The sequence below is a fragment of the Geotrypetes seraphini genome, chromosome 15, assembly GCF_902459505.1.
Source record: "Geotrypetes seraphini chromosome 15, aGeoSer1.1, whole genome shotgun sequence".
In the NCBI taxonomy this organism is placed as follows: Eukaryota; Metazoa; Chordata; class Amphibia; order Gymnophiona; family Dermophiidae; genus Geotrypetes; species Geotrypetes seraphini.
The window spans coordinates 29,153,933-29,172,222 of record NC_047098.1 but is presented as its reverse complement, the minus strand read 5'-3'; the positions used below and the strand labels follow the sequence as shown (position 1 = coordinate 29,172,222).

At 44.4% G+C, this 18,290-nt stretch overlaps 1 protein-coding gene across 3 annotated transcripts in view; it reads left to right on the top strand.

Moving 5' to 3' along the window:
- The window catches only part of PRPF8 (pre-mRNA processing factor 8), a 117,661-nt gene that overhangs the window by 89,934 nt on the left and 9,437 nt on the right, over positions 1-18,290 (top strand). For all 3 annotated transcript variants that reach the window (XM_033921365.1, XM_033921363.1, XM_033921364.1), the window contains exons 27-34: positions 3,330-3,465; positions 10,464-10,633; positions 10,924-11,053; positions 13,514-13,660; positions 14,289-14,449; positions 14,562-14,753; positions 17,571-17,808; positions 18,128-18,256. In XM_033921365.1, coding sequence (XP_033777256.1) covers positions 3,330-3,465; positions 10,464-10,633; positions 10,924-11,053; positions 13,514-13,660; positions 14,289-14,449; positions 14,562-14,753; positions 17,571-17,808; positions 18,128-18,256 — 1,303 coding nt within the window. The remainder of the gene's footprint in view (positions 1-3,329; positions 3,466-10,463; positions 10,634-10,923; positions 11,054-13,513; positions 13,661-14,288; positions 14,450-14,561; positions 14,754-17,570; positions 17,809-18,127; positions 18,257-18,290) is intronic.

The following is an 18,290-nucleotide window of genomic DNA, read 5'->3' as shown; positions in this document are numbered from 1 at the left end:
ACCAGCAGAGGAGAGCAAGGGTTCGGGTCCACCGGGGTAGGAACTATAGAAAGTAGGTCTCGCCCTGAATTAGGATCGGAGCTGAGAGGGAATATAGAAGCCGCTAAAGTAGCCGCACTAGACGCAGAGATACTGAAACTGAGAGAAGAATTGACACTAGCACGAAAGGATTGGGAAGCTAACCTAAGAACCCAAACCGAAGCCAAGTTCCAAGCTTGGAAGGATCCCCTAGACCGGGATAATCAACGGTCCAGGGAGGAAATAACTGCCCAGTGTCAGCGGGAGTCAGGGAAGCTGACCGACCTTATGGCGCAAATTACTGACCAACTGAAGGTAGTACAGGGGCAAATAAGGGAAAATGAAGTCCAACAGCAAGCGATCCAACGTAGCGTTGTAGAAATAAAGAACACTTGCGGAGAACTAACAAACCAAACTGGGAAAGCAGAAAGTTGGGTAACTAAACAACGAGCACAGGAAGAGCAACTGGAACAACACGCCCAGCATTTTGAAAAGGTGCTGGATACCTTTAGGGGAATAGAACAGGACCTGGAGGAAGTGAGGGTTCAGATTGCCCAAGTAAAAAAGGAAGACTTAGGGGATATCACACAGGTGGTAGCTGCCCTTGCCCAGAGAGTAGAAGGGTTGGAAAGTCCTCAGGATCAAGATACAGGGGCCTTAGCAGGGCCTTATGAGACACCCCTGTTGAGATGGCCGGAAGATTTTGAGGACTCTGATCCACCACCCCTAAATCAAGGGAGAAGGGCAAATAGGCCCCGGAAACGATATTGAGCATCGCCCTGGCAAGTTAAGTGTGAATGTGGACACTCTGTCTCGTATGCAAGAGGATAGTGAGTTGCCCCGGGAAAATAGGGACAATCAATCCTTAAGGGTGAGGGTATGTCACAATCCGTCCCCAGTGGCTCCGCTCATTCCAGAGCTGCCAGTGGCTAAACCTTATCCAGCCACTCAGCGAGCTAACCACGGGGATAGGATTGTGACTAGTCCCAGGAAAAAAGGTACATTTCCCTTTAACTGGAAGCAGGCTGAACTGCAGGGAGTAGAGGAAGGAGAGCAGAACAGCTCAGAAGAGCCTGAGAGGGACCTCCCTCCTCCTGTTCACTCCCAGCTGAGGCCCATGGTGAGAAAGGTAAAACAAGCTAAGCAATCAAGGCAGGTAACTCCTCCCCCTCAGAGAGCAGGGTGTGTTCGTTTGAACAATATAGAGGCTGCTCTGAGGAGAGGAAAGTTAGTTGGCCCTGAGCCAGCTCAGGGAAGGGTCTCTCCTGACTATATTCCTGACTGTGAGGATGTGACCATGATGGAAACTGACACTGACCTTGTTGCCAACCAGCCAGCCCCACCGGAACCCATGGAATGGGTAGAGAGCCTTGGACTGCCTGAAGATACGCTCATGCAATAAAGATAAGTGGCAGGTCTGAAGGTTTGGAGCCTTTCTCTGTTTATTAGAACACTGTTGTGCAGTTGTGCTGTGTGTGAGAAAGTGCAGGGACTTGTGCTGAAAAAAAAAAACGTTTTTTTATTGTTGTTTTGTAACCCAAGTGGCCTGAATTGGGGATGCATTTCTGTGACTGTGAGGGAAGTAAATGTCATAACTTTTGGGGAGAATTCACTTAAGATCCAGGTCGGGATAGTGGGGCCATTATTGGCATTCTGATACTTCAGAAAAGTAATAAGTGAATTCCTTTACTCCCCTCCCCCACCAACAGTTTCTCTGTTGGATTCAGCCCAGCTTTAAACTTGCTGAGCTTAGAGGCCCAGAACTTGAGTGAGAGTGTGTAAGGTTGCTTTATCTTCCCTAAGGTAAAGACAAGCCCACTACAGTTCTGTTTGCTATTTTTGGATGTAAATGATACTTACCTTAATTGCCTGATTGAAGGTAGCAGTGGCAACCCATTCCAGTGGGTCCACTCCAGACTTTATTTTTGGTTATCTGTGTGCAGCATTCTAGTTGGACTTTGGGGGTTTTTTTTTTATGAATGCTTAAGGGAGACGTTGCTCCCAACTTCGTTTCAAGGAATAAAGGGACTTTGAACAAGTGAACTGATTTGTTTATTTTTGCTATTTTGCTTCCTGACAAGAAAAGATATTCCAGCAGGACTTCCTTCCTTCATCGGAAGCACGTCGGAGTTGCGCTCGGGTGAGCAGAGGCCGGGTTACGGCAAATACAGGTACCGGCCCTGTCACACCTCCCAGGTCGTGCAGTGGTCCCACCGCCTCCCTTGCAGGTTTTTTCCCCTTAACGTATCTAAAGAAGGGCTTGATATTTTTGGCCTCCTGTGCTATTTTCTCCTCGTAGACCTTTTTGGCAGTCCTCAACTCCTTGTGACATTTTTCTGAGCTCTCTATGTTTGCTCTAAGCTCGGATGTTTTCGTGCATTTCCACATCTTAAAGGAGTCCTTCTTTTCATTTATGGCTTCCTTCACCTCTTTGGTAAGCCATGCCAGCTCTCTTTTGCCTTTGGTTTTCTTTTCTTTGGACATCCACGGAATGTAGAGGCTTTGTGCTTCCGTGATAATATTTTTCAGTAGGGACCATGCCTGTTCCACCGTTATGTCTTTGCCCATCTTTTTCTTGATCTGTTTTTTCATCATGGCTCTCATGCTGTCGTATCTTCCCTTTTTTAAAGTTTAAAGTCGTGGTTGAGGTTTTGGTACCTTTCCCTTTCTCGACATCAAGTTTGAAGTTGATCATGTGATATTTCAACTCCAGTAGCAGTTGCACTGTACTTGAAAATCATTTAGCCTAGCCTGAAATTTGGCAGTTGCCCATTCAATTTCTTTAATGTGCCATACTTTTGTCCACCAATCTTTCAGGGTAGGCACATCTTGCTGTTTCCACTGGAACTATAACTAAATGGGCAGCTAATAAATGAAATATTAAATCTTTATAGACAACAGACCAAAAATCCGAAGCCGCTGAAAAATCTAACAGTATTAGTGACCTCTCTAATGTGAGAACAATTGTAACTTTGTGTATTTCATCCCTAACTTTTTCCCAAAAAGAGTGGATCTTGGGGCATAGCCACCACATATGGTCAAAGTCTCCTTTATCCTCACAACCTCTCCAATGTGTATCTGGAATGGCGGCTTGTATTTTGTGCATCTTGAAGGATATAATGTAATTTCTAAATAGTATATTGTGTTTTTCACAGCACGTTCTAATGCTTCTGCTATGTTATTGGAACAGAATTAAAAAGTTCAGCTCCTTCTTTTTTTGTGAGGAATCTTACTTAAATGTTCAGATAAACTTTGTGTTTATTTTTTAGCCTGCTACCTGTTCACCCCATCTGATACACATTTCTTTCTAGGCGACTGACTCTAGAGGATCTAGAAGATTCCTGGGATCGTGGGATTCCCCGCATCAACACACTGTTTCAGAAGGACAGGCACACTCTGGCTTATGATAAGGGTTGGCGAGTCCGAACAGACTTTAAACAGTACCAGGTACTCTAGGAGCACTGCATGCTCCATACTTTCTTGCTAAAATTGACACAGGGTGCTATATAGAGTATTCTGAAGCATCCCTCCAGACAGGAATAGATAAGTGGGTTATGTCGAAGTTTCAAGTTTATTAAAAGTTTGTTGTACACGCAATATCAAATACTTCAATGCGTATGACAATTAAAAATTGGGAGACAAAATAAAACAATTTGTACACACAAACATACAATTTATGTACACAAGTAATTAGCGATACAAAAGGGAAGAGGGGTGAACTACAATCCTTAAGGAAAGCAAAAGTACATTTAAGGAAAAACAACATCAGGAGGGTAATGAAGAATGTTTTTAAAAAAATATTGCTAAGCCTAAAAAGAGGATACCCTCTACCAGGAGACTGAGAACAAATGACTTGAAGAATACCTTTAACTAGGCTGTGCAGTTCCCCTCAAGCCAGTCTGTTCTCAGTTTCCAGCAGGTGTTGAGGTGGTGAGTCTGTGCAGTCCTGCTTCTTTCTGGTCTTTGGGGGAGGGAATTATTTCCCCTTTTTTGATTCTCTTTGTAGTTTCTCCTTGGTTTGATATTAAAAAAAACAAAAAACAATGCACCAAAAGAGGCTTTTTCCCTCTCAGTGCTGATAGATCATTATTTTACTGGATTGAGGCAGGGACCTGTGGGGGTTCTCTTTTGTCTCAAAGGTGTTACACCCAGATGGTGGGTTCCTTATTCCACCTTCCTGCTGTTAATGGCAACTTTGAGAGCCTGTGGGGGTCTGTTCTTTTGTCAATTGACTAAAAAAAACAACCCCAAAATGAAAGAAAAACCAAATGACAACAAGTACAGCCATCCATGCTGGTCAGTTACCTCACATCTGCAGCCTCTGACTTTTAAGCTGTGCTGAGTGCGTTCTCTTTAAAAACAGAAAAAAATAGACCTGCAGGGGTTTTTCAGTGCTTGTGCTTGATATGTAATTTTCATAATTGAATCCTCTACCACACCATGTAATGTACATGAATCACTGTTATGTAATTTATCTAGATAATCTTTATTACGCAATTCTTTTGGTAATGTCCAAATCTCCTATAATTTGTATTCCGCCTTGAACAATATATAATGTATAATGTATTCAAAATTAATTTTCCTATGAACTGTTTTCCTACCTTCTTCTACTCTATGTTTATAACCTAACTAATTTATTTTTCTCAAGTACTTTAGCAAGAATGTGAGCCTTTGGGACAGTCAGGGAACTCTAAGTACTCTCTCTTCATCTTAATTAATCTTACTTATTGCATTTCTTCTGTTTCTACTGTAAACCGCTTAGAACTTCACGGTACAGCGGTATATAAGAAATAAAATTATTATTATTATTATATGGCCTCTCTGATTTTCCTTTGGTCTTCTGCAGCAGTTTCATTTTTAGTTTCAGTGCTGATGTCACCAGAGAGGTTTAAGCCCTGCCCACTGTGTTCTTGGTAGGGTATGAATACAGTGGGAATGTGCAAGTTTTGTTTGGATCGGGCAGTTGGTGTCCTGGAGCTGATTTCTGAGCTGGGGGCCTTCGGGGGGAGCCTTTTTGTCATTAGGGCTGGTGAGTGTGGTTTAGCAGTGGCTCCCTCTTTGGTGTCTTTAGCATCAGACCCTGAGCTGCCTCTGCTTTGAGCTTGTGGAGGCTTTGTCAGTAGATCGTCCTGCAGGAGTTGGTTTTTCAACAGACTTTATCTTGGCTTTGTACAAAGCATTTTGCCTTAGAAATGATTGAGCTTATGGAGGCTTTGTCGGTAGATCATCCTGCAGGAGTTGGTTTTTTATCAGACTTTATCTTGGCTTTATATAAAGCATTTTGCCTTAGAAATGTTGGGCCCCTCCTGTTCCTCCTAACTGCAATAAGGTCTCCTTTAGGGAAGATTTGGCTGATAATCACAGTGGGGGTTTTTGATGAGGCTGTCTAGTCTGATTCCCTGGAGGAGGTTGGGACTGAGAAGGATTGGTTGGTGGACCTGCCTCCTGAGGAAAATTCTTCTGTACTCTGCATTTTTCATCATGACGAGCTCCAAGAATTGATTGTATAGGTTTCTTCTAGTCTGCATTTTGAGGAGGTCCCTCGAGAGGCTCCATGTGTCATGAATCCCTTGATGAAAGCCTTGGTCCTTTCCAATGCATCAGGACATCAGGGATGTGATTCAGACACAGTGGAAGTCTCTGGTCACCCCTTTTCAGCTAGCCCAGTCTATGGTGCATCTATATCCTATCCATGAACAGGATAAAGAATCTTTGCATCCGCCGATGGTGGATGTAGTTGTCTCAGCAGTTACCAGAGAAAATATGGTACTGGTTGATTTTGCGCCCTTGACTGTGCAGGCAGCGGTTTGAGGGGATCTGGTGGCTAGAGCGTTTTCAGTGGGCCTGAGCGAATGTTGGATAGGGACTGATGATTGGACTCTAGTAGACCAGGAGTTAGGTAAACTAGAGATGGGTGCTTCTTTTCTTTCTGATGCTATGTATGATTTGTTGCAGTCTTCCGCTAAGTCCAAGACTCTTGAGTGTGATTGCACAGCATTCTCTATGACTTTGAGGTTGATTAACTGATGTTGCTTGTAAAGCTAAGCTTAGTCGTTTTCCTTTTAAGGGCTCCTTGTTACTTGGAGAAGAGTTGGATAAGTTGGTTAAGAGTCTGGGAGAAACCAAGGTTCTCAGACTCCCAGAGGACAAACCTACATCCTCAGCTAAAGGCTTGTTGGAAGGTGTTTCTGGGGAGCTGGCAGATATAGGTTGGGGTCTGTTTCCTGGGGATGTTGTTTCTAGCAGATCCAGTCCTTTTGTGGAGGCTGGGGAAGAGATCATGACTTCAGTCTTGCCACTATGGGAGTTTCCAGAGGTTCCCAATAAAGTTTTTGGGATCCACTCATTGATACCGATTGGATCCAGACTATGGGACTTTTATCAGCAGTGGATTCTGATCGCTTCAGATCAGAGGTCATGTGAGAGGACTACGCCTTGGAGTTCGGCTGACCTCTGGCATTTCTGGTGTCTCCCTGTTAGGCTCCATAGAAGATCTGTGTCATTCAGCAGAGGTTGGTTGACTTTTGGGCTGCGATTCCAGTTTCCCTCCCAACAGGCTGGTGTTATTCCATCTATTTTATGGTCCTCAAGAAAGAGGGCTCTTATCATCCCATCCTAGATCTAAAGGGGTGACTCAGGCTCTCCCAGTTCCTTCTTTTCACATGGAGACTCTCCAGTCGGTGATAGTCATGGTGCAATCGAGCAAATTTCTCACATCTCTGGATTTAATGGAGGCTTATCTGCACATTCTGTTCTGTCTGTGGCATCAGAGATTTCTTCATTTTGCAGTTTTGGGGCAGCATTATCAGTTCTGTACACTCCCTTTTGGTCTCACCACAGCTCCCTGTACCTTTTCCAAGGAAGTGGTGATGGTTGCCCTATACCAGAAGGCAGTCATGGTGTGTCAGTACCTGGACAGTTGATTGATTTGGGCGAAATCCCTCCAAGAGAGTTTGATGGCCATGAGTTGAGTAGTGCACATGTTGCAGGCTTTGGGCTGGGTGGTCAACCTAGCTAAGAGTCACCTGGTCCTGTTGTAATGGTTGGAGTACCTAGGGGTCCTTTTCAACATGCATCTATGCCATGTTTTCTGACAGAGGCCAGAATTCACAAGCTTCAAAGTTAGGCGAGAATGTTGCTTCAGTTGCCTTCTCCTTGAGCGCCGAATTATCTTCAGGTTCTGGGGTCCATGGCAGCAACCTTGGAGGTGGTTCAATGGGCCAGGGCTCACATGTGTCCATTGCAGTATGCTCTGTTGCAACAGTGGACCTCCCCCCTGGAATGACTTGTTTTGTCCTTCCCCTTTGAGGTCCAGCCTGAAGAAGTCTGCGCTGGTGATTTTATTCTCACAATTTTTTTCAAGGAATGAGTTTGAATCCACCACTGTAGACGATAGTGAAGACAGATGCCACTCTTTCTGGTTGGGGATTGCATTGCTTGGCACAAGGTCAGTAGTCCTAGGAGGAAACCCAGTGGTCAATAGTCTCAGTTAGAGCACTGGTCTTTGACCAGAGGGCCGCCGCGTGAGCGGACTGCTGGGCATGATGGACTACTGGTCTGACCCAGCAGTGGCAATTCTTATGTTCTTATGTTATCTGAAGACTCATTCATCTGGCATTGATGGCCTTTCTCAATGTGTTGTGGGGCAAAGCAGTTCAATTGCTCTTGGAAAACATGACTGTGGTGTCATATGTCAGTCAGCAAGGAGACACCAAGAGTCATCTCCTGGCCCAGGAAGTGTCGGTAGCAGCGTTAATGCAGTGGGCAGAGCTTCAGGATCTTTCCGCAGTTCATGTTGCAGGGTTGGACAATCTTCAAATCGATTTTCTCAATAGGCACTTGAATCCCAGAGAGTGATGTTTTGGAGACCAGTGCCTTTCTTCTTGTGTTCACAAGTGTGGGATTGCAGTTAAAGACCCAATAGCCACAGCAAGCAATACTAAAGCACAGTGGTTCTTCAGTCATTGTTGAGACTCCTGAGCAGAGGGACTGGATGCTCTAGCTCAAGTTTGGGGTCCCACAGTTTTCTGTATATCTTTCTTCCAAGGACGTTGATCGGGCAAATTTATCTCAGGATTTATTGCCATGAGGGTCCGGTAATTCTGATTGCATCGGATTGGCCCTACAGGCTGTGGTACGGGGATCAGATTCATTTGAGGTGGCAGGTCCTCTCAGATTTCCTGCCTTGCCAGATTTGCTGGTGCAGGGTCCGGTGCGAATGTTCTACATGATTCTGTTTTATCTTACAGCCTGGCTCTTGAGGGGGCCTGGCTGTGGAAAAGAGGATACTCTGGCTGAGTGATTTTGACTCTGATAGGGTCCCAGAAATGTTCTATTTCTTTTGCATATGTGTGAGTTTGACATATTATTGTGCGAGTTTGACTTATTATTGAAGATTAGTGTGACTCTCATGTTCTTGATCCTCATCAGGTGTCCTTGCTGCACATTTTGGATTTTTTGCAAGATGATTTGGCGTTATCATCCTTATGCATTCAGGAAGTAGCTCTATATTGTTTTCAGTTTTTAATCCATGTGTTTTTATATCAGGACTTTTAGGGACCCCTGAGGAAGACAACATTGTCGAAACACGTATCGTGTTGGGTCCATATTTCCCAATGATTTGGATCCTAGATATATTTTATGTGGATTATGAATTTGTATATTTTTAAATAAAGCCTACATTTTGAACATCACCATCTCCACAGAGTTTTCGTTTTCGCCATATGTTCTGCCTAACATGGTTCAGCATTTCTCCCGCTCTCTTCCCTCCCTCCCATTGTACATTATGCTCACTCCCTTCGGTCCTGGATCAGTCTACCTCTTTTTTTCCTCTGCCCACCACTACACAGCATTTCTTCCTCTCTCTTTCCACCACCCCATGTGTAACATGTCTCCAACTCTCTCTGTCTCGGCAAAGGGAGTGGAGAAAGAGAGAGAGGGATCCAGGATGCACGTCTCTCACCTCCTCTACTGCCACATCCAACATTTCTCCCTCTCTCATCCCCTGGACCCTGTGCAGCATCTTTCTTCCCTGCCCACTGGCTCCATGACCAACATTTCTCCTACTACCCCTCTCCAGCACCATGCCACATCTCTCCCTCCATTCCCTCCACCACGATGTTCAACATTCCTTCCTCTTACATCCCTTTCCATCTATCCTACCCTTCTCTCTCCACAATATCCAATATATATTCCTCCCTCCTCTCCACCATGATGCTCACTCTTCTAGCCCATGCAGCATCTGTTTCCCTCCCATCCCCAGCCTACGCAGCATCTGTTTCCCTCCCATCCCCCAGCCCTAGCCCCAATCTGTGCAGCATCTCTGTTTGCCACCGACAGCAGTTCCTCTTACACGCTGCCGGTTTCTGACATGGAAGGCTTCCCTCTGATGTAAAATGCATCAGAGGGAAGCTCTCCCTCTTACGTGTTTTATGTCAGAGGAAAGCCTTCTGGGTACACCATTGACACTGTGTAAGAGGAACCACTGCCATCAGCCTATTGAAGCATTGGAGAGGAAACAGGAGAGCTCAGGAGGACTCAGGCTGGTAAGCTCCTGTTGGGAGCCCAGGGGGAACTCCTTCCATCCCCATGGGTTTTCCGACAGCCTCAAACCCATGCAGCTGTTTAGTTGGATTCTGGGCAACAGTATCTGGTTCTTGGGGTTAGGTGGGGAGCCATCTGTGCTTTTCTGGAGGTACTAAAAGAGAGAAAATTATCAGGTAAGAACTAATTTCTCCTTTTCATGGCCTGTGAAGGGGTGGGTGTTTTGGGGATTTTTATGACCCAGCAGTTTCCTGCTTCTTGTTTGGAATTTGTCTATGTTGCCTTTTATACCCTGAGTTTTATTTAACAAATGTATATTCTGCTTATACATATTTCTAACTGGATTACAGGAAATCTATCAAGGCATTTTCTCCTAATCTAGCACAGCATTTGCACAGACTGTCCTTGGCCATGGTCACAGACCTAGTCATTGTAAAACCTGGTGTGCATTCTTAAGGAGTTTATTTACCAGGTGTCGCCATTATTGTAGGTCTGGTACTCCCAGCAGAATTATACATCTCTAGCCCCAATTAGCTGAGAAGCAGAATCTGGGCTCAGAAATAAAACACAGATCTTCTTTGTGCAGCAGTGCAACTGTGTCAACAGAGCAGTCCATAAATTAACTGTTTTGATATGTCAATGGGATGGAGAAAGTGTTGGGCAGGATTGGTAGAAGTCCCTTGTTCCTCTCGCATTCTCTTGAAATTTAGATGGCAGGATTAATTCCTTAGTGTGGTGCTTAGAAGTTTTCATTGCTTGTAGGTGGTTCATGGAATGTGAATCTATATAAGAGGATGTTATGGTGGGGATAGTCCTTTTATGTGACTGATTGCCCAGTAATCAGATCATATAATCTGTCTTAAATTCATCTGATTCCTGTTATCTTCCTACTGTGTCTGTAGGTCTTAAAACAGAACCCATTCTGGTGGACCCATCAACGCCATGATGGGAAACTTTGGAACCTGAATAATTATCGCACAGACATGATTCAAGCACTCGGAGGCGTGGAAGGCATCTTGGAGCACACACTCTTCAAGGGCACTTACTTTCCCACTTGGGAAGGTCTCTTCTGGTAAGGAAAGCCAGGCCAAAGCTGACCAGGAGCGGCTTTTCTGTTCCCAAAGGTCTTTTTCTTGGAAAATGGGAATAGAGCAGAGTAAAGAGATGGCACTAGAAAGGAAAGATTATAGTTAACTTATGGAAAAATGTGTATTGTAGAAATGTCTGCAGATGATTGTAGGATTGAAGTTATAAGCACAAATGTGTGTAAGTAAGTCTCATAGCTTGTAGAGAAGTTTTAGGGTTGGGAGTTAACTGCTATAAGCACAGAAGTAATTGCAGCTGTGTGTTCTGTCCCTGCAGGGAAAAAGCTAGTGGCTTTGAGGAGTCCATGAAATGGAAGAAGTTGACGAATGCTCAGAGGTCTGGTCTTAACCAGATCCCTAACAGAAGATTCACACTTTGGTGGTCCCCTACCATCAACAGAGCCAATGTAAGTTGCTGTAGGAAAAGTGGATAGATGTGTGCTTGACATCCAGAGTAGGAATGTGAGAGCGATTGGGAAATGTGCTTTTCTTTGAGAATAGGGCAGTACTTATATATAGCAAGATGACAAGTAAAAAAGGGATCTTGAGTTGACTGGTAGTTATTCTTTCATGATTCATCCATATCCTTATTAGTACATACATAGTTTTGAGGTACAGTAACGCTGAAGTCTGAGAAAATGTAGTCTCTACTCAATTTCTCGTGATTTTGTGACTGCAGCAGTGGGTGTAGAACTTACCTCTTGTTGCATATTTTGGGATGTGCCACAAAATTGTGAAAATCTGCCCAGATTTCTGTCTGCCTTCTGCTTTTTGCTCTGCTGCTGCTTCTGCCACCATCCACCCAGCTCATCAAGCACCAAATTGAATGGCATGTGAGGCATCCTACTACTACTATTTACTATTTCTGCAGCACTACCAGATGCATGCAGTGCTGTACATTAAATACATAAGAGACAGTCTCTGCTTGAAAGAGCTTACAATCTAATTGTGACAGACACACAGGACACAGGGTGGATCATGAAGGGGGATACAAAGGAATGAAGAGGTAGAGAGGGTAGGGACTGCAGAGGGAATGAGAAACAAGTGTATTACAAGTTGGAAGTGTTAGGACCTAAACGCAGCTTCGAAAAAGTGGGCTTTGAGCCTGGATTTGAATACTGCCAGAGATGGAGTCTGGCGTAGAGGTCTGCACGGGAACGGGGATTGCGGGAATCCCATGGGTCCCGCGAGAATCCCCACTAACCCACGGGACTCCCACGGGACCCCCCTCTAGCCAACGGGACTCCCACGGGGATGGAAGGCTTTGGAAGCAGGGTTCGTCCATATAATATAAAGGACACGTCAGCCTTAGTAAAAGATGGGGTTTATAAGTTAATTACCTGAACAGAAAACAAAAAAAGGGTTCCACCAAAGAGATTCCACAAGGAAAAAGCAGCGCAAACACAAAAGAAACTGTGGAATTGATGATCCTGTCAGAAGTAAATGCTGCTTTTTATGGGGACGGGCGGTGATGGAGGTAATTCTTTGCGGGGATGGGTGGGGACGGAAAGGATCCTGAAGGGGACGAGTGGGGACGGAGAGGATTCTGGCGGGGATGGCTGGGATTTCTGTCCCCGCGCAACTCTCTAGTCTGGCGTACTGATTCAGGCAGGTTGTTCAGGCATACGGCACTACAAGGCGGAAGGAGCCGAATCAGGAGTTGGCAGTAGAGAAGAAGGGTACAGACAAGAAAGACTTACTCAAAGAACAAAGTTCCTGGGGCGGGGTGTAGAATCTAACCCAGTGCTTCCCAAGCTTTTCTCTAGTGCAACATTTCCCCTACCTTCGGTTGTTTTAAAAAACTGTGCACAATCTGAGTTCTGGCACCAGGCTTCCTTCCTGACATGACTCTGCTATACCCTAGTCACTACTGCCTCACAGTGAGTCTACACAGGCTAAATTATAGCGCCCTCTCAGCCATCGCTGTCCTGCTTTTTCATTTTACTGCAAACTTGGTTGTGACTCCCATTTGGGATCGTGTCCCATAGTTTGGGAACAACTGCTGAAATCCATTTCAGGTAAACAACACAAATGTTTAACTGCCAATACTAAGCTGTTTATGTAACAACTACGCTTGAACATCCAAGCTGAAGTGACAGACAAAAGGCTAAATTAGTCCCGTTTTTTAAATTAAAATGTTTGATTTGATTTAACAATTGGCAAAAAAATAGCTAAACGTGACTATTTCTAGGGTAGTGCCTGCAAACAGGTTAGTTTTGCACATACTATGACATTGGAGAGCCTCACTCCCAGTCCAAGTTTATTGTTGCTGTTTGCCTTTATTCTTCCATTGTGCCAAAGAGAGCTTCATTCTGGAGTTCAGAGGATATAATATAAAATACAAAGGTGTGCTTGGACATTTTTTTATTTTAAAATTTGTATCGGGTGCCTTTTGTAGCTTTACCTTTGCTCTTCCAGTTTTATTGTTGTTGTATCTTCTAGGTTTAAATACAAGGTTTGTGGCCTAAAACTAGCCATGCATTTTCTCCATTTTATCTTCAGGAGTCCACTTGACTGTAGTACGTTCTCTTAAATTACAAAAATTAGAAAGTTACTGCCTATGGCAGTGGATCCACAAATAGGGTCTCTAGCTGCAGCGTTGCTATTACCATGCCCAGAAGTTCTGTACTCTTGCTACAGCCATCAGTAGCCATAGTGTTTAAAGCTAACAGTGGACACGGTTTTAATCTAGGCAGTATGTAACCAGGATGAATTTTTTTCTTTCCTACCATACTTCAGTTGTAATGGGTGCCTTGTTGAGATTTGATATAGTTATGCAGCAAGATCATCATATGATTGTATTAGGCTTGAGAAGAAAATTGTTTTTTTTGTCTTTGCTTACAGTGGAGTTTGCTTTCTCTTTGCAGGTCTATGTTGGTTTCCAAGTACAGTTAGATTTGACTGGTATTTTCATGCATGGCAAAATTCCTACACTGAAGATCTCACTTATCCAAATCTTCCGAGCTCACTTGTGGCAGAAAATCCATGAGAGTATCGTTATGGACTTGTGCCAGGTACATGAAACAGGAAAGGAGACTAAAAAAGCTGATGCAGTCTGACACTCACATAGTATCTTTTCGTACTAGATCTACAGGGTGTTAATGGTAGCTGTGCTAAGAGGAACTAGGTCAGGGGAGAGCTGTGTTCTCAAATAGAAATATCTGTAAGCTAAGCCCATTGGAGCTTGCACTAGTGATGTTAGGTTAGAGTATTTTTTTTTTTTTAATAATTCTTTATTCATTTTAAAACTGACAAACAAGTGATAAACATTATAACAATACAATACAAATAAGATATACAACACTTGATAGTCTTATACATATAATCCCTTAATGTAAAAATTATATCCCCTCCCACCCACCCACCAGTCTTTTAAAGAATATAATCATAATAAACCCAAATCAAATCATTATTTTAAAATCTTAAGCATCCAATTTTCCCCCCTCCCCCCAACTAAATAGATGTAACAATCAAAAAGGAAAACAGTGTTCATTCATTACATTTTAAAAATATGACAAAGTGAATTCCACCAAAATAAATAATTAAGATTGGTATAATTTTTCCAATTACTAGTAATTTGCTGAAAACAGTGGACTTGTTTGCATTTCACTGCAGTGCTCTTATCCTATGATTGTTCTCCAGGTATTTGATCAGGAGCTCGATGCACTGGAAATTGAGACAGTGCAGAAGGAGACCATTCATCCAAGGAAGTCCTATAAGATGAACTCCTCCTGTGCAGATATCCTGCTATTTGCCTCTTACAAATGGAATGTTTCCCGGCCTTCTCTACTTGCTGATTCAAAGTAATTATTGCTCCCTATCCTCCTCTCTTTGTGCTAGAAGTGATACTGGGGGTTGGGCAGTGATGTGGAACTCTGTATATAATGAATTATTTTTTTATTTTTTGTATTTCAGGGATGTCATGGACAGCACTACTACACAAAAGTACTGGATTGACATTCAGCTGCGCTGGGGCGATTATGACTCTCATGATATTGAGCGCTATGCAAGAGCCAAGTTCCTGGATTACACCACTGATAACATGAGTATCTATCCTTCCCCCACGGGTGTGCTCATTGCTATTGACTTGGCCTACAACTTACATAGGTAGGAGCTGCTGAGCAGGAGATTGTGCATTCTTTATTGAGTTCAAGTTCTTCCAGAATTGTTGAACACTTGCATGACAGTCTCTATCCCTCATTACTGTAGCATCTTTTATTCTACTGATAGTTTCACAGAAGCTTCAGACTTGCAGCAGGGCATATACCGTATTTTCACGCAGATAACGCGCACCCGTGTAAAACGCGCACACGGGTATAGCGCGCAGAAACCATGATTTTATGTACAAAAACTTTTGTATACCGCGCTCACGGGTATACCGCGCATGCAGCCCGACTGTCCTTTCGCCCGCCCCGACTCTCCTCTGGCCACCCCGACTCTCCTTTCGCCCTCCCCGACTCTCCGTGGTAGGGTTGGACCCATGTGCCTCAGGACGCGCCCCCAGGTGGGACCTAAGGCTCCAGGGCCTATTCTGATTGGCCCACGCGCCTTAGGCCCCACCAGTAGGTGGAGCTTTGGGACGGATGGGCCAATCCGGCCTCATTCCGTCGTTGGCTGCCAGCCGGACAGGCGGGTTTGGCTCCCGTCTGTCCGGCCAACTACCAAAGGTACGGGGAAGGGGGGTGGGGGTGTCGTGGGGGTCGGCCAGGGGGGTCGCGGGTCGGCTGGGGGGGCGGTCGGAGGTTCTTGGAGGGGGGTTTGCGTCGAGGGCAGGAGGGCCTGGGATGCCTCCTGCCCGTAATGTAGTGCGGGGTGGGGGTAGGGGGTCGCCGTGGCCAGGAGGGTTTGGGCTCCCTCCTGGCCCGATATTGTCGGGGAGTTGGGGAGTCGGCCAGGCAAGAGGGCTTGGGCTCCCTCTTGCTCCGATCGTGGATGCGGGTGCGGGTGGGAGCGCGTGCGAGCGGTCGTTCGGGGTGGGGGTGCGAGCGGTCCTGCTGGGGGGGGTGAGTCGGGCGGGGTAGGAACTATGTAAAAAAAAATTTGTATACCGCGCTCACGCGTATAACGCGCGAGGGGTATGCGCGGTAGGTAAAAACGCGTATAACGCGCGCGTTATATGCGTGAAAATACGGTAGTCTTTTTCACTTAAACATATTCTTGTCATAGCTGGAAAGTGTATGAGAGAAAAACAGCTTGTGGCCACTATAAGGGCAGTTCTGTAAGCTAGGCAATCACATTTACATACCCCTTGTGCACATAAGTGTATACTTACCCATGAAAGTGTTAGCAGAGCACTTAATTGCACATAGATGCAAGGGGACATTATACATGGGGGGGGGCAGGGCTCCCACTTGCAAAGACTCTAATCTGTTCATGTCCTTCTTCCTTCCTTCCTTTCATTTTTTTCCAGTATGTTTGGAAAAGGGAATGTAATATGCTGGTAGTTAGCTAGGGTAACTGGCTGGGTCTGGGAGCAGGCAGGCAAGTACATATTAGATAGGAAAGTGCAATCTGCCTTTCCTCCATTTATGTTCAGTGTGGCTGGAATAACTTAGCTGATATGTTGCAGGGAAGGCCTACCAGTTTAGGGTGTCTATTTGTGCATTTCACTTGGGGAATGGACAGACAGACTTTTCACTATGTCTATAAATAAAGACTGTGACATGCTGCAGCTAAGTCATGGCAATTCAGCAGCTTACATGGTGTGATTTTGTCTGGCCTTTAGAATAGGTAGATGAACTAATATCAGGAAGGTGAGAGTGTTCTTGCCCATCTAGCACCAAGCCTTAAACCGAAGCTGTACAGGTCTACAGTTTCTCGTGTTTTATATGGAAGAATACCTCTTTGTTGGTTGTCTTTGGTAAAACCATAACCTTTTCGATGCCACTTTGCTAAGATTCTTCAGGGAGCAGGCTAATGCATTTTATAGTGTAGGTCTTTAGTTGTAGAATCGGTGTCAGGTCAAAAGCGCGCCGACAACTGAGCGCAACGTGGAGGTGCGCGCCGAAGAAAATGGCTGTTTTAAAGGGCTCCGACGGGGGTGTGGGGGAGAACCCCCCCACTTTACTTTATACAGATCACACCGCGTTGTGGGGGCATTGTGGGGGGTTGTAACCCCCCACATTTTACTGAAAACTTCACTTTTTCCCTAAAAAACAGGGAAACAGTTAAGTTTCCAGTATAATGAGGGCGGTTACAACCCCCCACAACGCCGCCGCGATCTATATTAAGTAAAGTGGGGGGGTTCCCCAACAAAACCCCCCCGTCGGAGCCCCTAAAAACACTCATTTTCTTCGGCGCACGCTTCGTCTTGCGCTCAGTTGTCGGCGCGCGCCTTTGTCTTCCATGGTTTTATCTATGAACCGTAGAATCGGGTATCTACCTTTCTGCTCTTTGAGGACATTATACTTTTTTTTAATAAAACCTGAAAACTTATTTATTCCATAGTGGATCATAAGTCCAGAGAGTGTTTTTAGTCACTACTGTTATTTTATCTCATTTTAATTTTTGTCTTTTATCATTTATTAATGTTTTATGTATGTATTTTATGATTGATTATACTGTACTCTGCCTTGCGTTTATGTAAAGACAGCTAAATACGGAAATAAGTAAATGGAAATAACCTGGGAAATGTGTATATTAAATAGGTGTAAATATGTATATGTATTTTTCTATGGATTAATCTTCAAAGGGAAAGCGTGTGCATACTTTCCCTTGAGATTTGGTGTAACTTAAGCACATACTTGTCATACAAGTTAGTGGTCTATTTTATAAAATTACCATCTCGGCCTTCTATAGGAACTGCCCACAGGATCAATGTGTAGAATAATGTCTCTTGTTTCAGAAGTTGTAAGATAATGAGGCTTTGTAGAGTAGTGACTGAGAGAGTAATGAATTCTTCATGCTCTGCACTCTTCCCAATAGTGCCTATGGAAACTGGTTTCCTGGAGGTAAACCACTGATCCAGCAAGCCATGGCCAAAATAATGAAGGCAAACCCTGCTCTGTATGTGCTACGTGAGAGGATCCGTAAAGGTCTTCAGCTGTATTCCTCAGAACCTACAGAGCCATACTTGTCCTCCCAGAATTATGGCGAACTGTTCTCCAATCAGATCATCTGGTTTGTGGATGATACCAATGTGTACAGAGTGACCATCCACAAGGTGAGTGAGTGGGGGGCAAGGAAAGAGGGGAGCAGTATTTGAAATGAAGAATACACTGTATTGGGGGGGGGGAAACCAGGGGAGGAAGGAATAACCATACTAAAATTGAATAAAAAACCCTAGTGCAGTACTGATGGGATTAGGGTACAATACATAGTGTATTCTGTAGAAATTTGAGTTCCTAGCAGGGCAGGATTGAGATGAAACTTATTTACAGAGTATGTGCAGAGGCTGTTGAGCACATAAACTTATAGCTTTATTGGGAACTGATGAGATTGTATAGTCAGATTTGATATTTGTTTATTTGCTTGTTTTTAAGACTTTTGAAGGCAACTTAACTACAAAGCCTATCAATGGAGCCATCTTCATCTTTAACCCCAGGACAGGGCAGCTGTTCTTAAAGATTATCCACACATCTGTATGGGCTGGCCAGAAGCGTTTGGGTCAGGTGAGTGGTTGTTAGTCTGCAGAGTATCCATGTT